Source organism: Vigna umbellata, chromosome 7 (genome assembly GCF_029865625.1).
Source record: "Vigna umbellata cultivar VRB3 chromosome 7, Vumbellata_1.0, whole genome shotgun sequence".
Lineage (NCBI taxonomy): Eukaryota > Viridiplantae > Streptophyta > Magnoliopsida > Fabales > Fabaceae > Vigna > Vigna umbellata.
This window is the reverse complement of record NC_142171.1, coordinates 22,931,718-22,954,593: the sequence shown is the minus strand read 5'-3', so window position 1 is coordinate 22,954,593 and position 22,876 is coordinate 22,931,718. Positions and strand designations below refer to the sequence as shown.

At 39.2% G+C, this 22,876-nt stretch overlaps 1 protein-coding gene, 1 long non-coding RNA gene and 2 pseudogenes across 3 annotated transcripts; 1 reads left to right on the top strand and 3 right to left on the bottom strand.

Moving 5' to 3' along the window:
- Positions 1-487: 487 nt before the first annotated feature.
- LOC148195470 (pentatricopeptide repeat-containing protein At4g38010 pseudogene) lies at positions 488-2,910 on the bottom strand (annotated as a pseudogene).
- Positions 2,911-3,959: 1,049 nt separating this feature from the next.
- On the bottom strand, positions 3,960-16,837 carry LOC148195468 (large ribosomal subunit protein cL38-like). Of its 2 annotated transcripts, XR_015780869.1 has the most exons (3): positions 16,376-16,837; positions 7,956-8,019; positions 3,960-4,153 (listed from the first exon to the last, which is right to left on the bottom strand). XR_015780869.1 is itself a non-coding variant. In XM_088094653.1 (2 exons), exon 1 carries the CDS (start codon positions 16,675-16,677, stop codon positions 16,387-16,389), a length of 291 nt encoding a protein of 96 aa, XP_087950779.1. In that variant the 5' UTR covers positions 16,678-16,837; the 3' UTR covers positions 3,960-4,153; positions 16,376-16,386. The 2 variants fall into 2 exon arrangements, 1 of the variants encoding a protein (XP_087950779.1); XM_088094653.1 differs by lacking the exon at positions 7,956-8,019.
- Positions 9,508-15,076, top strand: LOC148195469 (uncharacterized). The gene is made up of 3 exons (XR_015780951.1): positions 9,508-9,749; positions 9,874-9,958; positions 14,822-15,076. It is a non-coding gene; the product is annotated as an uncharacterized LOC148195469 (long non-coding RNA).
- A 424-nt stretch (positions 16,838-17,261) lies between the features above and the next one.
- LOC148195467 (pentatricopeptide repeat-containing protein At4g38010 pseudogene) lies at positions 17,262-19,666 on the bottom strand (annotated as a pseudogene).
- Positions 19,667-22,876: the final 3,210 nt, after the last annotated feature.

Here is a 22,876-nt window from a genome sequence, read left to right as displayed (position 1 = left end):
CCACTTCAATGTCGGACTTCAATAGTTGCAAACACAATTGCGAACGACGATTTCCAAGGTTTTCCTAAAAACCATCTTTTTTGTCGTGCCCAGAGTTTAGAACGGTGGACGTACAGTTTCGGGAAAGTGAATGGCTCTCTTAGGCGCCAACTGCGCGAACTGCTTATTCCGAAACTGCCCTCCAAATCAGGTTTTCTCCTTTTCAAATTCCCAATTACAACAGCAAATCAGAGAACACCACGTGTCGTTGTTAAATCGTTGTCAAATGGACGTTGTCGAAGAAACCTTTTCCATTTCTGAAACCACCACTTAACTAACTATGCAAGTACTTGGTCAAACAACTGCTTTAATTTACACAAGTTGTGTAAATTATGTTTATTTTCAAGAATTTATCTTCTATAAAATTGGAATCTCATTTGGAAGAAAATAAAAAAATCAACATGCTCATGCTTCAGGAAAACTACTACCAGTAATGGTAGAGTTCTTCTATTATTATGACCACGTGCCATTGAATGAGTTGACGCATTCCGTATCTGAACTTACCCAAGTGGCTTCTATTTCTATTATGTTTGTCTCATGTCAGAGCTTGTGGCATAGTAACTACTGTCGTCAAAGTTCAGGTGACCATTGACCGATCGCTCACAATCATAAACATTAAACGTTGTCACTGTCACGGGCAAGACAAAATTTCCCTTTGGCCCCTAAAAGAGGGTACCTATGAAACCATCTTGCTCCTGAGCTGCTTCTCAATGCATAAGCTTAAGCTTAATTTGGCAAGGAGTGACCCCGTATCTTTTCCATAAATGCAGTGCTCTCGCTTTGTAACTATTATGAACTTCCATATCAAGTCCCAATCTGGCCTGGTTTGAGCATAATAAATAAGACAAGTCTAAAATGATTTAGAGACACTTTATAGAATGCACCATTAGAAGTTGTTCAAGTCCATAGACAAAATACGTGAGCTCAGGGTCAAGTGTGCTTGTCTGATTAGCAGAGGGTATTAATATGCCCCTCAGAGTATATTTGATTGGCAAGGATGTCCAATAGTACGTAAATATCCTCACTTTGAGGATGATTACTGTCTCCAACTAAAAACTCATGACTCTTACCATCCACCCTTATAATGCTAGACCCAGGAGCCTTGCTTATTCCTTTCTGCTTCATCAGTCTCCTAACATTTCTCACGTCAGCCCATTTCTTGTTAGAGGCATACAGATTAGAAAGAAGCACGTATATGCCACTATCTTGAAATTCAAAATTCTGCAGTGATTTCAAGATTTCTTGGGTGAATCCAACATTCCCATATGTATTACAGGCACTCAAAAGCGCTCCTATGATCTGCACATCAGGGGACATGGGCATTGTCTTTATCAACTCCACAGCTTCCTCCACCAGTCCAGCTCTGCAGAGTAAATCAACCATGCAGCCGTAGTGTTCTAACCAGGAAGAAAGGTTGTAGAGGGGACTTGACATCTCATTGAAATACTTTCGGCCTTCGCTGACCAAAGCCAGAATGGCAGCAAGCTGTTAAAACAGCAAGAAATGTCACTTCATTAGGCTTTGCACCTGACACTATCAAATCTTTAAATAGCTTCAATGCTTCCCTCCCAAGTCCATTTATTGCTAGGCCACCTATATAGGCATTCCAAGTACGGATATTCCTAGAAGGCATTCCACTGAAGATACGCTGCGCCATGTCTACACAACCACACTTTGCATACATGTCAACCAATGTAGTTCCTATATGAACATCCCACTTGATATGGCATTGATCAATGTACTGATGGACCCATCTACCGTAGTCAAGAAGCCCAAGGCTGGCACAAGCAGAAAGCACACTAGTAAGTATAACTCCATCCGGCTCAAAACCTGAGCCTTGCATTTGGCAGAACAAGTCCAGCGATTCACTGGGATACTGGCACTGCACTAACCCGCTTATCATACTAGTCCAAGAAATAATATCTTTCTCAGGTATCTCATCAAACATTTGCCTTCCATCAGTGACAGACTCACACTTCATATACATATCCAACACAGCATTGCATACCACCAACTCCTTCCCGAACAGACATTTGAGACCCAACCCATGAATTCCTTTCCTCAAATTTAAACAACCCAATTTCCCACAAGCCCCAAGTATGCTGACAAAGGTTGCCACATTAGGTTCCACATCCATTCTCAAAAACAATGCGATGGCCTCATTAAACAACCTAGCCTTGACATACCCAGATATCAAGCCAGTCCAAGAGACCACGTCTCTCACAAGCATGTCATCAAACACCTTGCCAGCACCAACAGTGTCCCCAGAAATGCAATACACATGGACAAGAGTGTTTTGCACATAAATGTCGCACCACAAGGCAGTCTTCAAAGCTACAGAATGAAACTGTTTAATCTCTACAATCCCATAAAACTTAGCACAAGATTTCAAAACTGCTGGGATAGTGTACACATCAGGCACAAAACCATTCCTAACAGTCCATCTATAAATCAGGATTGCAAGCCAGGGTAAGTGGCCAGAGGCATAGCCAGAAATCAGCAAATTGCAAGGGAAAGAGCTCAAGTTCCAATCAAATTGCTTCAGGAAATTGCAAGGGTAATGAACATCTGTAACATGTTTTCCCAAAAAAATTGCAGCCTTGGAAATAACCAAGTCATTGGCAACAAGGGCAGAAGTCAATAGATGCGCATGAATTTGCTTGAAGGATCTCAAGCCATTGCTCTTGTGAATCAAATCCAAGAGAACCGATTTCAGAGATTGCCCAGCCTTGCTCATGGTAGTGATCAGTGCTCAAACAATCCATCCAAAATCTTTCACTGTTTATGAGTGGACATAGCCACGCTTAGTTATTGGCACACAAGGTTATCAAAATCACAAGGAGTTTACGTTCCCACACCCTCTAACCTTGGTGTATTAGTAATTTTGAGCGTTCGGTCCTAAATTGGATTCTTAGGTTTGAATCGAGAGCGTTCAGTTTTGGTGCAATAGTGATTATAAGCGTTCGTCCTAAATTGGTATTCTCAGGAAGTGATCTTGAGCGTTCGTTTTGGTGAATTAGTGATTGTAGTCGTTCGTCCTTAATTTGGATTATTAGGTTTGGATCATAAGCGTTCGGTCTTGGGTATTAGTGATTGATAGCGTTCGACCTGGATCAGGTATTTTGAGGTTTAGATTGTAAGCATTCGGTCTTGATGTATGAATTATTATTAGCGTTTGATCTTGATCTGATAGTGAATGTTCGATCCTGATGGTGATTATTCTAAGTTAGTGATCGTTCATAGAGAACGTTCGGTCTCGATGATGTTTGTCCTCAGGTAATGCTCGTAAAAACTTAGCGTTCGATTTAGATGAGGTTTGATCTTTGACCGATCGTCCAAACAGTGTTCGAATAATAGTATTCAGTCTAATAGAGTTCGCTGTTTTAGCGTTAAGTCTAAGTGCTCGATCTTAACGTTCGTTCAATAGTGTTCGACCTAATAATATTCTGTCTATCAGCGTTTGGAGTTTTAGCGTCCAACATAAGTGCTTGATCTTAGCGTTCGTTATTTTGGTGTTCGAACTAATGGTATGCGGTCTAATAACGTTTGGTGTTTTAGTGTTGAGCCCAAGAGATTGATCTTAACGTTCGTCCAAGCAGTATCCGATTTGAATGAGGTGTTCGGTTTTAGCGTTCGGCCTAATAGTATTCGATTTAATATGGTGTCCGGTTTAGCGTTCGGTCAATAGTGCTTAATCTCATGACGTACAGCCAAATAGTGTTCAATCTAATATGGTGCTCGGTTTTTAGCCTTCGGCCTGATTATGATGGATTTTATAGCGTCCGTCCAAATAGCATAGTGTTCGGCAATTTAGCTGTCGACAGATAGCGTTCGTCCGAATAGCGCGGTGAATAGTGTTGGCTGTAACACCCCGAAATTTTGTGTTACGCTGACTAATTTTTCCATAAAACACGTAAGTAAAAATTCAAATTTTTAATATTCAACTTCCACGGAAAAATAGTACGTTATTTATTACAAACCGATTATTCCGAAAATAAAACGTTTAAATAGTCAGGATCGAATACAAACAAATACATTCCCAGTCATCTATCCCATCTCTCTTTCATCCTTTATGCATGTTCAGAAATATCAGCCATCACATCTGCAATAACATCTGCTCCCGTATAACATCACACATTACACGATCATCGCATTCACATGCACAAACAAGCAAGGGTGAGATAACAAAATACAATTCATATACATCATAAATATACTCATAATAACATACTCTCATCCACACCTTAACCAGATCAAACTATATACCCAAGTACGAATTATGCTTCAACCATATGCATATACCAATATGTATCAAAATATCAAATTAGAATGCATACGCCAATATACATTACAAAATAAATCAAACTACATCCACCAATATTACAGATCAATCAAAATACATACACCAATTTTACTAGCGTCACTCCCATCACTCTTTTCAGAGCTTCCCCGGGCCGTTACACATTACCCTAATGTGTAGTGCTGCTTCCCATCACTCTATAGGGAGATTCCCCGAGCAAGTACACAAGTCACCCTCCATCACTCTAATCAAGAGCTTCCCCGGACAAGTGCAAGTATACCCTTCATCACTCGCCTAAAGAGATTCCTCGGGCCCGCAAGCACGACGCCAATCAAATTTTGTAATGAGCTTCACCGGACTAGTACCCCACGTCACCCCCATCACTCTTACATAAATGTAAGAGATTCCCCGGGCGGTTACACACGTCACCCGTGTATAGGGTTACTTCCCATCACTCTATAGAGCTTCCCCGGGCCAGCAACCACAACGCTTACTATCCACCACTCATTTAATGACACCAAGTAGCCAAAAATACACATATCCAATAATCCTCACAATACCAATCCAACCATACCATAACGCACATATCATATCATCATCACATAATCATCACAATACCAAATTTTAAACAATTCAAGTTCTTCATTTAACATGAAACTTATAATCAAATCATATACAACCATGATTTCAACAGTACTTAACCATTCAAACATCATTCTCCTATCAATTTGCAATCTCAAACAGATCACCCAACATTCCCATATCAAATAGATATATCAAACAACTCAAAACAGTGTACACCTAACACATTTTCTTTATATCTTTTTAATATCTTTTTAATACTCATTTTTAGGTAACTCAAATAGGTTTGAAACCATTACCAACAGTTCCGGAAGGGTCAAGAACCCCCAAAACGACCTAGAGAACGTCCAAAACGGACATCCAGAACCCCCAAAACTATCGAAAACAAATTCTGCAAAGTGGAGGTGCGAGTTAACTATTTGGACGAACGTCATAAACCATTGGACGGACACAGTTTGGACGAACGCTGTTACTCTTAGTCGAGCACTATTGGGACGAGCGTTGTTACTCTTAGTCGAGCACTATTGGGACGAACGCTGTTAAAGCTAGCGCTTCATGGACGAACACTGTGAGATCAAACACTAGGCCGAACGCTCAGAACCGAACACCATATTGAATTCAACACTCCTTGAACGAGCGCTTTACTATCAAACCTTATGAAGACCGAACGATAATTAAACCATCAACTGACCGAACACTACTAAACCAGCGAATGAACGAACGCTACTAACCAACACCTGAGCGATCGTTACTAAACCATAACTTGAGCGATCGTTATTTAAACCAATGACCGAACGCTATTAATATCATCCCCGAAAACTGAACGCTCTCCAGACAAGGACGAACGCTAAATGCCTAAGCCAAAGCATGATTATGACCGAACGCTTGGAGTAGATGTTGTCGAGGAGATTCCCTTGGAGCAAGAGCTAGAGGATACCGAGGTTGCGGTTTAGTCTGCTAAGAACTTTCCTATTCGAACACTTGTTGTAGTGTTCAATAATTTAAACCGTTAAGTTTAAATTTTCGTTTCTTTGGCGATGATCATCCACTTGGATGGGAGCAGATGTTGTCGAGGAGATTCCCTTGGAGCAAGAGCTAGAGGATACCGAGGTTGCGGTTTAGTCTGCTAAGAACTTTCCTATTCGAACACTTGTTGTAGTGTTCAATAATTTAAACCGTTAAGTTTAAATTTTCGTTTCTTTGGCGATGATCATCCACTTGGATGGGAGCAGATGTTGTCGAGGAGATTCCCTTGGAGCAAGAGCTAGAGGATACCGAGGTTGCGGTTTAGTCTGCTAAGAACTTTCCTATTCGAACACTTGTAGTGTTCAATAATTTAAACCGTTAAGTTTAAATTTTCGTTCCTTTGGCGATGATCATCCACTTGGATGGGAGCAGATGTTGTCGAGGAGATTCCCTTGGAGCAAGAGCTAGAGGATACCGAGGTTCTGGTTTAGTCTGCTAAGAACTTTCCTATTCGAACACTTGTTGTATTGTTCAATAATTTAAACTGTTAAGTTTAAATTTTCGTTCCTTTCTTTTTCGGATGACTGTAATTCTGCACTTAAATTACACGTCATATGCTGATTGTTCTCTATATTTGAATGTTGACGTCTTTATTATATAATATTGGTTAGGTTTAATCCTTTTCGACATCCCTATTTATGTACGAATGTCTCAATTGGGTCCTCGTTTTCTAAAGTGTATCAAAATGGTCCTTAATTTTGAAAATTGATATCAATTGAGTCCTTTCCGTTAAGTTGGCTGGACGGCGTTAAAAAAATTGATGAGTGGATGCTGAGATGACGAACGAACGCTCGTCCACCAGCAAACGAACGCTCGTCCATCAGCGAACGAACGCTCGTCGACCACCGAACGAACGGTCGTCCAGTGTGGAACGAACGGTCGTCCAGCAGTAAGAGGTCGACGAGCGTTCGTTCTCTGGTGGACGAGCGTTCGTTCGCTAGTGGACGAGCGTTCGTTCGCTGGTGGACGGGCGTTCGTTCGTCATCTCAGCATCCACTCATCAATTTTTTTAACGCCGTCCAGCCAACTTAACGGAAAGGACTCAATTGATATCAATTTTCAAAATTAGGGACCATTTTGATACACTTTAAAAAACGAGGACCCAATTGAGACATTCGTACATAAATAGGGATGTCGAAAAGGATTAAACCTATTGATTATTATATAATTGGGATGTTACAACACTTGTAATCATAACTTTTTTTCCTGATAAAAGCACAAAAAGTGTTTTAACATTAATTTAATAAAGCCAAACAAAATTGAATGGAGATTGTTAATACAAAAGAACACACAGCGAAAGTTGATCAGTGTTGGAATACATGATAAAATTTCAATAGTATAGCAGCAACTGTATTTTACAATTAGTTTGAATATATCGTAGGTTGCCTCTCAAGACTAGTCCCTATATTTCTTTACCTGAATGATTCATTAATCAGATAGAATTATGATCTAGCATTAGCATAAATAAAGGCCAATTTTATATGTTTTTGTATCACATTGGAAAACATCATAAGTTTATGCAAGAAATAACTTAACTTAAAACTTCTATTTATTCTAATAATTACTAATTAGATCAGGTACTAGAGCAGCTTCAAAAATCCCTAGTTCACTAACAGAATGAAACCGACTAAGATAAGGAAACAAAAAAAACAGACTTAAATATGTTTCTTGTATCTGTAATATACTAATTTAATGGTTTTGATCTCCATCAAATTTTATTTTATGGTTTTGATGTCCAGTAACTAATAATTTTGAGGTGACAACCATCTACTACAGAACACCTGATGTTTCTTAAATAGTATAAGGACTAAAATGAATATCTTATAATATAAGAAATATAGATATCAATGGTTTATAGTTTCGTAAGAATTAAAAAGAGAATCAGGGCACCGAAACAATCAAACTTTATTGCACAAATAAACTGATGGTAATAAATTAAATTACAAGGTTCACTAGTGACTACTGTAATCATGTAATCACTATGGATAGGACTGAAATCTTATCAAACCTGTATGCTACTGGATCATACTCTTCTCTTATATTGTCCTGCTCCCAATATTCTTGTTCTTTACCTGAAACAAACAAGAAAGAATACATAGCCATCAGCCTAAATGCATATGATTAAAAACTGGATGTTATTATGACTGACAACCTGTTTTCCTTATGAAAGGACAAAAAGTGTTTTAACATTAATTTAATAAAGCCAAACAAAATTGAATGCAAATTGTTAGTACAAAAGAACACACAACGAAAGTTGATTAGTGTTAAAATATGACAAAATTTCAATAGTAGTATACCTGTATTTTACAATTAATTTGAATATATCTTAGGTTACCTCTCAAGATTAGTCCCTACATTTCTTTACCCCCAATGATTCATTAATAAGTTAGAATTATGATCTAACATTAGCATAAATAAAGGCCAATTTTATGAACTAGTTGTAGAAGGAATAAGGTCAATTTTATAGTGTAGTCACTTTGAAGACTGACAATGATTCATTGTCCAATATAAAATGAAAATCCAAATGAAATAGACATATTCACTTAAGTAAAAATAAATAAATTAAACAATAATAATAATAATAAAGAGTATTAAATGTATACTTCTTTTAATATTAATGTGTATTTATAAACTATTAACTTAGTATTTAAATGATGGTTTAATCATTCACTAAGTCCCTATTTTCGCATGGAATCTCAATTTCGTCCCTTTCTTTCTGAAAATATCAATTGGGTCCCAATTTTATGAAAATTGCAACAAATCGATCCTTTCCGTTAAATAGTGTCAAACGGCGTTAAAAAAATTTGAGTGGATGCTGAGATGACGAACGAACGCTTGTCCACCAGCGAACGAACGCTCGTTCACCAGCGAACGAACGCTCGTCCACCAGCGAACGAACGCTCGTCCACCAGCGAACGAACGCTCGTCGACCACCGAACGAACGGTCGTCCAGTGTGGAACGAACGGTCGTCCAGTGTGGAACGAACGGTCGTCCAGTGTGGAACGTTCGTTCGTTGGTGGACGAGCGTTCGTTCGCTGGTGAACGAGCGTTCGTTCGCTGGTGGACGAGCGTTCGTTCGTCATCACAGCATCCACTCATCAATTTTTTTAACGCCGTCCAGCCAATTTAACGGAATGGATCGATTTGTTGCAATTTTCATAAAATTGGGACCCAATTGATATTTTCAGAAAGAAAGGGACGAAATTGAGATTCCATGCGAAAATAGGGACTTAGTGAATGATTAAACCTTAAATGATTAAATTGATGATAGAAATATAGTTATTTTGACATTTAATATTCATGATCACTGTCAGGACTGTAAAAAAAAAAAAAACGTGCGCTAGTGGAGTCCACGTGGCGACCGCAGAACGAGCCACATCAGCTGCGTACGCGGAGACAGCAGCGCCTGTCGGATGCCAGGCTGTGAACGTGCGTCCGGCGGTAGTGGATTACACGTGTCCGGCTCAGAGTGGACGACCGTCCGGAATGGCCGACAGGAGCGTGGAGTGCGCCGCAGAGTGGGGACGTGCGCCGTCTTGGGAAAGTGGATGCCAAACTGGACGTGCGCTGGACGGGAGTGGAAACAAATCTGAGATTTTGAACTCATTCCCCCACTCCCTCTGCGCGCACCTCCCCTGACTAATTCCTGAGAATTTTCTCCTCCTTCTCTCTACCTTCTCTGCACCTTCTCTCTCAAAAGAAACCACCGTTCACCTCCTCCTTTCTGTATTCCAGTACCATAGAAAGATGCACGACTTCAAGAGCTTCCAGAAGAACGTTCGGTTTGTGAAGACTGAGCTGGTAAGCCCTTCCTTCCTCTCTAACGTTCATTTTTCGTACATGCAAACTCAATTCTGAGTTGTGCGTTCGTTATCATTTTAGAGTAGAGTAGTTCTAATTTGGTTTTGGGGCTCGTTCGTTGTAGTCTGAATTGACGAGCGTTGACGAGCGGGAGATCTGTAGTGGAAGAGAGTGTTTTGAGTATTTGTGGACGTTCGGTCATTTTCCAGGTAAGGGAAGCTTATTTGATTTAATTCATGTTGTGTGCTTCGTTTGAACGTTCATTAATTACTGTATGAATATAATGCATGATGTTGCTGTGATTTGAGTTACATGAACGTTCGTTGTTTACTGATTGAAAATGATATATGACTAAGTTTACGTATGTTGTATGAAATACATGAGATTTGGATGATATGAATTATATGAAGATTGTAAATTGTACCATGACATGAACGAATGGAATTTATGAAACTGTATGATGAGAAATGAACTGGAATGTAAATGAATTGAAAAAGAGTTTCCCTTCAGATTGAACGTTCGTGCTGAACGGTCTTTGACCGTTCGGTCTCCCTTTTTAATAGTCAAGAATGGGATTCGTTCATTTGGATCGATCCCTGGTCGAGGACGAGCGTCCTCATGTTAAAATGCTTTGTTTGAGCGTTCGGTCAAGTACTGTGTTTGGTATTCTTTGATAAAATCCCTTCTGTTGTATGCACATATGTAATAGTGTATTTTACCGTTCGTAAACACTTCTTCGAAATCAAAGTCTATTATTTTAAGGCTACTAGCGTTCGGTTTCACGCTGAGCGTTCGTCCTGGTGCTCGGTCTCCCACTAAGCGTTCGTCCTAATCTTATACTGAACGTTCGTTCTGTTTGGTGTTCGTTTCATAATGAGTGCTCGCTCAAAATGGTGTTCGGTCTTATACCGAACGCTCGCTCAAATTGGGGCTCGGTCTCACACTGAGCGTCCGTCTTGTCATTGCAATGATCATCCGTGTGGATGTGAGCAGAAGGAGACGAGCGTTTGGAAGAGGCACTGAACGAAGAGAATCTGGTGGACGTTGAAGTGAAGATCGAACAGTGAGACGCTCGGCTGGTAGCGTAGTGATGGGAAGATCGAACAGTGAGACGCTCGGCTGGTAGCGTAGTGATGGGATTTATTGGTCGTTCGACCACCTTATGTTTTCATTTTTTTGTTACGACCGTTCGGTATTTCATTTGTAAACCGTTCGGTCGGATTTATGTACGTTCGACTTTAAATTTGAAACCTTATGTATGGACGTACGGTTTTGTGCGTTCGTTCTTTGTTATTGTAAGACTGTACTCAAGGACGTTCGTCCTTGAGTGTTCGTTATGTTTAGTAAAAACTGTTTTGAATTATTATTGAAGTGATTTTTCAATTATATGGTTTATTACTGTATTTTTGGGATGTCACAATCACCTTAGATGACAACAGGTTGAGTCGAGCACAGATAGTTTATCCGCAATCCAACCTGACAAAAAAATTCATTCTCTACCTACTTAAAAAATATTCGCGAATATTTTAAAACCCGCAGATACCCACGGATATCTGTAAATATTTTAAAAATATATTTTTATAAATTATCAAGATAAAATTTAAATAAAATTTCAAAAAATATATAAAATATGATATAAATTAAATTAAATACAAATTAAAATTATATTTTAATTAAATTTAACCTCATAAAATATAAATTAATGTTAATTTTAATTAAATTTAACTCAATAAAATATAAATTAAATTTTTATTTTTATTTTTTGGAATAGTGGATATCCGCAAGTACGGATAGTATAATACCCACACCCAACCCATTTATAAGTGAGTATTAAAATATCCGCTATCTATATATCCACAAATATTAACTATCCGTCGCAGGTTTTATCCGTGGATATCGCAGACCAGATATTTTTGTCATCCCTAATCTACATTTACACTAATATGGTTAAATTATGACCATTGATCAAGGACCAATGAAGGTAAATTTAGATGTTGTAAACTTGATGAATGACAAATTACATTGGTGAAATTTTACATTCACCTTTCGGTCTTGCAAAGGACAGTAGAATTTAAAATAGTAAAACTTTATTAGCCTACACCGCCGGAATGCCTGTCTCCACTAGGCAAAGGAAGGTTTACAACTATATGCATTGTGTATTGCCAGAAGAAATTGCTCACACCTAAGTACGAATTTGGGTTTGAGTAGTAACAAAGGAGTGTCTTCGTGTTTTTGTTGCCATGTTCCCTATTAAATGGATTTTGTTTGCGTCCTTTTAAACATTGTTGATAACTGTAAGGAACCGCACGTTAAAAAAAAAAAAAAAAGAAATCGGGGGGGGGGGGGGGCGACTGCACGTTCGGCATTTGTGGGTAGCAGCGTGGGTGGTGGGTCTTCCCACTTTGAAATGCCCAGCCACCAAGAAACACCATTATTTTTCCATCAATTAGTGTGCTTGGCACTAAGAATGAAAAGGAGTGGCTGAGAGTGCAGAGTTTTCCTCTTAAAGAGAAGAGCCATGGGTTCGTAGATGGATTGGAAGAGTTGCTGCAAGCTCTGGAAGAGAAGAAGTGGAGAGCTTTTGGAGTTGGAAGGAGATCAAATCCTTTGGAAGTAGATTCAAGGAAGTCTTCAAGAGGTAAGGGGAGCTAGATCCTTTTCTCTGGATTGTATGAACTATGCGTGTACTGAAATAAATAATATACTGCCGTGGATGAATAAATTTTATATTTAGAGTGACTTTGTGGTGTATGAATCTGTATGAGTGGTTGTTGAATTGTGCTGTTGAACGTGGATCTGGGAAAAAGGCAATGAAAAATGGGGTTTCTGGGAAATCTGGAAATCTGCTGCGTTTCTGCAGAACTCTGCAGAACGAGCGTACGTCAATGGTGCTCGACCAATAGTGGTCGGCAAAATAGAACGAGCGTTCGCCCGTATAGCGTTCGGCCTTAAATTTAATATTCTTAGGTAAGAGCCTTGCACGTTCGGTTTTGAGTGTATTAGTAAGCGTTCGGTCTTGATGTGGTATTTTATGTTTCAATCACGGTCGTTCGGTATCAATCTGACATTCTAAGGTTTGGATCTTAAACGGTCGGTTTTGATGTACTAGTTAATAGCGTTAGGTTTAATTTGGTAATCTCAGCTGGTGATCTTGAGCGTTCGACCATAAATTGATATATTTAGGTTTCAATCTGGAGCGTTCCGGTTTAGAATAATAGTAGTTGTAGGCGTTCGTTCTTAAATTAGAATTCTGGAGAAGTGATTTTGAGCGTTCGGTATTGGAGTATTAGAAATTGTAGCGTTCAGATCGAATTAGTATTCCCAGGAGTTGATTTAGTACCGAACGGTCAGAATGGATTTAGTAGCGTTCGGTCCAGTTTTGATTAGTACCGTTCGGTTAAGTTTAAATCATTCGTCCTCAGTTCAAGACGTTCGGGCGGTATTTTAGGTGTTCGTCAAAATGATCTAGGTGTTCGGCCTTGATCTTTGAGCGCTTGTCAAACAGTATTTACTTCATTAGGGTGTTCGATGGTTTTAGCGTTCGGCGAAATAGTGTTGGATCCATTATGATGTTCGGTTTTAGCGTTCGGCCTAAGTACTCGATCATAGCGTTCGGCCCAATGGTGCTTCATTGAATATGGTTCGGTTTTAGCGTTCGGCCAAATAGTGTTGAATCCATTATGATGTTCGGTTTTAGCGTTCGGCCTAATTGTGTTCACTGTTCGGTTTTAGCGTTCGGCCTAAGTACTCTATCATAGCGTTCGGCCAAATAGTGTTGAATCCAATATGATGTTCGGTTTTAGCGTTCGGCCTAATTGTGATCAGTGTTCGGTTTTTGCGTTCGGCCTAGGTACTCGATCATAGCGTTCGCCCCAATAGTGCTTCATTGAATATGGTGTTCGGTTTTAGCGTTCGGCCTAATTGTGTTCAGTGTTCGGTTTTAGCGTTCGTCCAATTGTGTTAAATCTCTTAGCGTTCGTCCAATTGGCATAATGGCGTTCGGCTTATAACGCTCGGTGAAAAGTGTTCGTCCATCTAATGGTATGGTGATGGGTTCTAAGTTCCTTTGCTCTTGGGTTGAATTATGTGTACCAATGTTTGGAATATATGCTGTAACGTGAATTATGTGAAAATATGTGAATGTATGAGATATGTTGGATTTGTTGTGATAATATGGTGGTATCTGGTTATTCATGACTTGGGTTAAGGTTCAAAGTAACAGTATGATTCATGGACGTAATTCCATGATCCTCAAGGAGAGGATACATGGTGGTGTTTTGGGGTTGTATAGAATGATTACATGATAGCTCAGTTTTGGGGTCATCCTGAAACTCCAATGGTCTTTCTTCTCATGTAGAGAGGATTGAACATGTGGTGAGGAGTGGCCGGAGGTCTTAGTCTTGGATGCTTCCATATGATCCAAGGTGAGTGATAACGGTTTAACCTCGTGACTGTGGCCGGGTGGGAGTGCCCAAGTTTCACAAGGCGGTAGTGCTAGGGCGGGAGTGCCCAAGTTTCATAAGGCGGTAGTGCCAGGGCGGGAGTGCCCAAGTTTCACAAGGCGGTAGTGCCAGGGCGGGAGTGCCCAAGTTTCATAAAGCCACCACGAGTGCAAGACCCGCCATAGCTCGGTAATCATTCTAGTCCGGACGAGTCGGTCTATAAAGTAACAAGTCGGGGTATAAAGTAACAAGTCTTGTGATGTCAGGGGAGTGCCCAAGTTTCACAAGGCAGTAGTGCCAGGGCGGGAGTGCCCAAATTTCATAAAGCCACCACGAGTGCAAGACCCGCCATAGCTCGGTAATCATTCTAGTCCGGACGAGTCGGTCTATAAAGTAACAAGTCGGGGTATAAAGTAACAAGTCTTGTGATGTCAGTTTACCATGTTTGGATGAATGTTTACATGTCGTGTGAGTGTGTGAATTATGGTTTAATGAGTATGCTTTAATTGTTCTTTTATATGAATCTATGTATGATAACATGCTTTTTATATCTAGCTCACCCTTGCATTGTTTGTTACGTGCTGTTTGGGTATGTTCTTTGGCAATGATCATCCACTTGGATGGGAGCAGATGTTGAGGAGGAAACTTTGGGAGCAGCTCTTGATGGAGACGGCAGTGCTGCAGCTTAGACAGCTAGTTTTTATTTCGTAAACTCGTTTTATTTGGAAGGACATTTTGTGTATTTTAAGTTTTGAATTCTCCGTAATCCCCACGGAGAAATCCTAATACTCTAGTTGTCAATTCCGCACTATTCTGAGAATGACTGTAATCCTTAATTACTCTTGACTGCTTTCTTATATTATGCATGATGATGTCTTTATTATATATGCATGATGTATATAATTGGGATGTCACAATAACAGTTAAGCTCCTGAGTTAACGGACAAGGGATATTAATCTTTGTTTAAATTTTAAAAAAAATATATAGAATAGATAATTATGGTCACTAATGCTAATTATGTATCTCGATGGACCTAGAATCGAAAGAAAAAGAAATTATTTGTAATTTATTAATTTATGCAAAAATTTTAGTTTGCAAGAAATGTTCTTATTTTTTTTATTTTATTATTTTCATCTTCTATAAATGTTTTTTTTTGGGGAAAAGTTTGTCCAAGTTTATACTTAAAATTTTGAAAGTGTTTACTAATTAAATGGATAAATTATGAGATAATACATAACTAAGGGACGAATAAGAAGAAAGAAATAGAGAAAGTAAAATGAGATTTTTATTTCAGTACCTTTTGGCATTATTTAATAATGCTAGTTAATAAGAAATGATTAAATTAATTTCAAAGAGACCACATTAATATTAATTAGTATTTTGGAAATAATTTTTCTTGTCTATCAGTGTAAAAAACAAATTTAATTCATCATTATAAATTTAGAGATTAGATGGTTCATGCTTCTGTACTGTTATCGAATCATGGATTAATTTCAGCAAAGGTGTCTGCAAAAGGGGAAGCCCAAAAAGTATAGAAAGAAAAGACCAGGCCCAGTAAAGTTCGTGAAGAGGGAGGATGTTTCTTTCTGTACCCTGTCAATTTTCTTTTTACACTCTTCAAAACTTTCCAGAATAATGTAGTGAAAGGAAAAATTTAAGGTTTAATCCTTTTTCAGACTGTACATTCAAATATTTTTCCTACTGCCTTAGTTTTAAGTTGAAGGTGTTCGATATTGGTCCACTTATGCCTCTTTCTTTAATTTCTCTAGTATATGTATACATGCGAGAACATAGCTAAGTGGAGAAAAGAAATAAGGGACAAAAAAAAATGTGAAAAAGAAAACTGTAAGAAGAGTAGTGCAGAAAGAACATCTATCTACAAGAATTCAGAAATATAAAGGTAAAGGAAGTTGCAAAGGGTTCCTGAGTGTGTAGGGAGAGTGTCTAGTTTTAGTCTAAAAATTGACGTATACTAGACGCATTCAGAAAACCTAACCATCAGTTCGCAAATTAATCGAATTCTCGTGCTCACCGTACCTAAGAAAGTGAATTCATCCAAAACAATTGCACAGATAAAAAGTTTCATTTGAGATTTAAACAAGAAATATAAGATAAAATGTTTAAAGAGTAGCGAATAATGGCTTGAAGAAAACAGAGAAAGCATGAAAACGACGACGCAGTACCGAGTGAGTGGCTAGGCAGAGGGAGGCGGAGGAGCAGCGGAAGCAGAAGAAGCGTCAGCAGGAATAACGAGAGTCCAATCCGGAGGAAGAGGAGGCATAGGATCGTACACAGTTGGCTTGCGGTTTATATCCCATGGCTGCGTCTTCCGTGGCCGAGTCTTCATGTGATGCGCAGTCGCTTTCTTCTGCGGCCGAGACGAACACACTATCGTCAATCCTCCATCACTTCTCTTTCCAATTCCCAGTGCTTGTGGTGGCGCCATCACCACTCCACACCCAAACATGCTTGACAACGACGACATCCTTCTCTCTTCTCGCTTTTCTCTTTTCTCTTCTATTGTTTCTCAAACACTCATCTCTTACCGGTTTATCCCTCTCAGATATTTTTCCAAAACTTCCCAATTTACCCTTCGAATTTTGGTTCGGAGGTACAAGGCCCAAAGGTTATTTGCTTTTTCCCTCTTCGATAGTTTCCTCCTCCATCCATTAAATTTTTCCTTACACGACATTATTCTGGAATGTTTTGAAGAGTGTAAAAAGAAAATTGACAGGGTACAGAAAGAAACATCCTCCCTTTTCACGAACTTTACTGGGCCTGGTCTTTTCTTTCTATACCTTTTGGGCTCCCCTTTTGCAGACACCTTTGCTGAAATTAATCCATGATTCGATAAAAGTACAGAAGCATGAACCATTTAATCTCTAAATTTATAATGATGAATTAAATTTGTTTTTTACACTGATAGACAAGAAAAATTATTTCCAAAATGTTAATTAATATTAATGTGGTCTCTCTGAAATTAATTTAATCATTTCTTATTAACTAGTGTAACACCTGTAACATCCCAAAAGTACAGTAAAATCATATAATAGAATTAATTACACTAAATGATAAACCAATTCAGTTTTATATTAAACAAGCGAACGCTCTTGACCGAACGGCCTTACATAGAGTTGCCAAAAGTGAACTGTACAAGATTCAAGGGAGAGGAGGCTGCTAGTTCTTGTTTCATTTCAGCAATAGTCATAAAAAATAAACTCAAAACATACGTGTACTTTTCGATGAAAACGACGCATTCCGGAATAGACAATTTCTAAAACCACCACTTAACTAACTATGCAAGTACTTGGTCAAACAACTGCTTTAATTTACACAAGTCGTGTAAATTATGTTTATTTTCAAGAATTTATCTTCTATAAAATTGGAATCTCATTTGGAAGAAAATAAAAAAATCAGCATGCTCATGCTTCAGGAAAACTACTACCAGTAATGGTAGAGTTCTTCTATTATTATGACCACGTGCCATTGAATGAGTTGACGCATTCCGTATCTATCTGAACTTACCCAAGTGGCTTCTATTTCTATTATGTTTGTCTCATGTCAGAGCTTGTGGCATAGTAACTACTGTCGTCAAAGTTCAGGTGACCATTGACCGATCGCTCACAATCATAAACATTAAACGTTGTCACTGTCACGGGCAAGACAAAATTTCCCTTTGGCCCCTAAAAGAGGGTACCTATGAAACCATCTTGCTCCTGAGCTGCTTCTCAATGCATAAGCTTAAGCTTAATTTGGCAAGGAGTGACCCCGTATCTTTTCCATAAATGCAGTGCTCTCGCGTTGTAACTGTTATGAACTTCCATATCAAGTCCCAATCTGGCCTGGTTTGAGCATAATAAATAAGACAAGTCTAAAATGATTTAGAGACACTTTATAGAATGCACCATTAGAAGTTGTTCAAGTCCATAGACAAAATACGTGAGCTCAGGGTCAAGTGTGCTTGTCTGATTAGCAGAGGGTATTAATATGCCCCTCAGTATATTTGATTGGCAAGGATGTCCAATAGTACGTAAATATCCTCACTTTGAGGATGATTACTGTCTCCAACTAAAAATTCATGACTCTTACCATCCACCCTTATAATGCTAGACCCAGGAGCCTTGCTTATTCCTTTATGCTTCATCAGTCTCCTAACATTTCTCACGTCAGCCCATTTCTTGTTAGAGGCATACAGATTAGAAAGAAGCACGTATATGCCACTATCTTGAAATTCAAAATTCTGCAGTGATTTCAAGATTTCTTGGGTGAATCCAACATTCCCATATGTATTACAGGCACTCAAAAGCGCTCCTATGATCTGCACATCAAGGGACATGGGCATTGTCTTTATCAACTCCACAGCTTCCTCCACCAGTCCAGCTCTGCAGAGTAAATCAACCATGCAGCCGTAGTGTTCTAACCAGGAAGAAAGGTTGTAGAGGGGACTTGACATCTCATTGAAATACTTTCGGCCTTCGCTGACCAAAGCCAGAATGGCAGCAAGCTGTTAAAACAGCAAGAAATGTCACTTCATTAGGCTTTGCACCTGACACTATCAAATCTTTAAATAGCTTCAATGCTTCCCTCCCAAGTCCATTTATTGCTAGGCCACCTATATAGGCATTCCAAGTACGGATATTCCTAGAAGGCATTCCACCTATATAGGCATTCCAACACAGCATTGCATACCACCAACTCCTTCCCGAACAGACATTTGAGACCCAACCCATGAATTCCTTTCCCCAAATTTAAACAACCCAATTTCCGACAAGCCCCAAGTATGCTGACAAAGGTTGCCACATTAGGTTCCACATCCATTCTCAAAAATAATGCGATGGCCTCATTAAACAACCTAGCCTTGACATACCCAGATATCAAGCCAGTCCAAGAGACCACGTCTCTCACAAGCATGTCATCAAACACCTTGCCAGCACCAACAGTGTCCCCAGAAATGCAATACACATGGACAAGAGTGTTTTGCACATAAATGTCGCACCACAAGGCAGTCTTCAAAGCTACGGAATGAAACTGTTTAATCTCTACAATCCCATAAAACTTAGCACAAGATTTCAAAACTGCTGGGATAGTGTACACATCAGGCACAAAACCATTCCTAACAGTCCATCTATAAATCAGGATTGCAAGCCAGGGTAAGTGGCCAGAGGCATAGCCAGAAATCAGCAAATTGCAAGGGAAAGAGCTCAAGTTCCAATCAAATTGCTTCAGGAAATTGCAAGGGTAATGAACATCTGTAACATGTTTTCCCAAAAAAATTGCAGCCTTGGAAATAACCAAGTCATTGGCAACAAGGGCAGAAGTCAATAGATGCGCATGAATTTGCTTGAAGGATCTCAAGCCATTGCTCTTGTGAATCAAATCCAAGAGAACCGATTTCAGAGATTGCCCAGCCTTGCTCATGGTAGTGATCAGTGCTCAAACAATCCATCCAAAATCTTTCACTGTTTATGAGTGGACATAGCCACACTTAGTTATTGGCACACAAGGTTATCAAAATCACAAGGAGTTTACGTTCCCACACCCTCTAACCTTGGTGTATTAGTAATTTTGAGCGTTCGGTCTTAAATTGGATTCTTAGGTTTGAATCGAGAGCGTTCGGTTTTGGTGCAATAGTGATTATAAGCGTTCGTCCTAAATTGGTATTCTCAGGAAGTGATCTTGAGCGTTCGTTTTGGTGAATTAGTGATTGTAGTCGTTCGTCCTTAATTTGGATTATTAGGTTTGGATCATAAGCGTTCGGTCTTGGGTATTAGTGATTGATAGCGTTCGACCTGGATCAGGTATTTTGAGGTTTAGATTGTAAGCGTTCGGTCTTGATGTATGAATTATGATTAGCGTTTGATCTTGATCTGATAGTGAACGTTCGATCCTGATGGTGATTATTCTAAGTTAGTGATCGTTCATAGAGAACGTTCGGTCTCGATGATGTTTGTCCTCAGGTAATGCTCGTAAAAACTTAGCGTTCGATCTAGATGAGGTTTGATGTTTGACCGATCGTCCAAACAGTGTTCGAATAATAGTATTCAGTCTAATAGATGTTCGCTGTTTTAGCGTTAAGTCTAAGTGCTCGATCTTAACGTTCGTTCAATAGTGTTCGACCTAATAGTATTCTGTCTATCAGCGTTTGGAGTTTTAGCGTCCAACATAAGTGCTTGATCTTAGCGTTCGTTCTTTTGGTGTTCGAACTAATGGTATGCGGTCTAATAACGTTTGGTGTTTTAGTGTTGAGCCCAAGAGATTGATCTTAACGTTCGTCCAAGCAGTATCCGATTTGAATGAGGTGTTCGGTTTTAGCGTTCGGCCTAATAGTATTCGATTTAATATGGTGTCCTGTTTAGCGTTCGGTCAATAGTGCTTAATCTCATGACGTACGGCCAAATAGTGTTCAATCTAATATGGTGCTCGGTTTCTAGCGTTCGGCCTGATTATGATGGATTTTATAGTGTCCGTCCAAATAGCATAGTGTTCGGCAATTTAGCTGTCGGCAGATAGCGTTCGTTGGAATAGCGCGGTGAATAGTGTTGGCTGTAACACCCCGAAATTTTGTGTTACGCTGACTAATTTTTCCGTAAAACACGTAAGTAGAAATTCAAATTTTTAATATTCAACTTCCACGGAAAAATAGTACATTATTTATTACAAACCGATTATTCCGAAAATAAAACGTTTAAATAGTCAGGATCGACTACAAACAAATACATTCCCAGTCATCTATCCCATCTCTCTTTCATCCTTTATGCATGTTCAGAAATATCAGCCATCACATCTGCAATAACATCTGCTCCCGTATAACATCACACATTACACGATCATCGCATTCACATGCACAAACAAGCAAGGGTGAGCTAACAAAATACAATTCATATACATCATAAATATACTCATAATAACATACTGTCATCCACACCTTAACCAGATCAAACTATATACCCAAGTACGAATTATGCTTCAACCATATGCATATACCAATATGTATCAAAATATCAAATTAGAATGCATACGCCAATATACATTACAAAATAAATCAGACTACATCCACCACTATTACAGATCAATCAAAATACATACACCAATTTGTACTAGTGTCACTCCCATCACTCTTTTCAGAGCTTCCCCGGGCCGTTACACATTACCCTAATGTGTAGTGCTGCTTCCCATCACTCTATAGGGAGATTCCCCGAGCAAGTACACAAGTCACCCTCCATTACTCTAATCAAGAGCTTCCCCGGACAAGTGCAAGTATACCCCTCATCACTCGCCTAAAGAGATTCCTCAGGCCCGCAAGCACAACGCCAATCAAATTTTGTAATGAGCTTCACCGGACTAGTACCCCACGTCACCCCCATCACTCTTACATAAATGTAAGAGATTCCCCAGGCGGTTACACACGTCACCCGTGTATAGGGTTACTTCCCATCACTCTATAGAGCTTCCCCGGGCCAGCAACCACAACGCTTACTATCCACCACTCATTTAATGACACCAAGTAGCCAAAAATACACATATCCAATAATCCTCACAATACCAATCCAAGCATACCATAACGCACATATCATATCATCATCACATAATCATCACAATACCAAATTTTAAACAATTCAAGTTCTTCATTTAACATGAAACTTATAATCAAATCATATACAACCATGATTTCAACAGTACTTAACCATTCAAACATCATTCTCCTATCAATTTGCAATCTCAAACAGATCACCCAACATTCCCATATCAAATAGATATATCAAACAACTCAAAACAGTGTACACCAAACACATTTTCTTTATATCTTTTTAATATCTTTTTAATACTCATTTTTAGGTAACTCAAACAGGTTTGAAACCATTACCAACAGTTCCGGAAGGGTCAAGAACCCCCAAAACGACCGAGAGAACGTCCAAAACGGACATCCGGAACCCCCAAAACTATCGAAAACAAATTCTGCAAAGTGCAGGTGCGAGTTAACTATTTGGACGAACGTCATAAACCATTGGACGGACACTGTTTGGACGAACGCTGTTAAAGCTAGCGCTTCATGGACGAACACTGTGAGATCAAACACTAGGCCGAACGCTCAGAACCGAACACCATATTGAATTCAACACTCCTTGAACGAGCGCTTTACTATCAAACCTTATGAAGACCGAACGATAATTAAACCATCAACTGACCGAACACTACTAAACCAGCGAATGAACGAACGCTACTAACCAACACCTGAGCGATCGTTACTAAACCATAACTTGAGCGATCGTTATTTAAACCAATGACCGAACGCTATTAATATCATCCCCGAAAACCGAACGCTCTCCAGACAAGGACGAACGCTAAATGCCTAAGCCAAAGCATGATTATGACCGAACGCTACTACCAAGAATGAACGTTAACCAAACCAACATTTGACCGAACGCCACTCAGCACATGGCATAACCGATCGTCCAAATCCGACATGGACGAACGGTCAGTTTTTCACATCATGCAGAATTCTGCAGAATGGTAGCAGAACCTCCCTTGACCATTTCTAACCACTTTTCTCAACTTCTTAGACTCTTAATTCTCGTTTTAGACTTAATTAAACTTATCCAAATGATTCTAAGCATTTCTACTACCATTTTTTTAAGTGATTAAAGTTCACTTTCAGCTCCAAAACACTAACTTCAACAACTTAG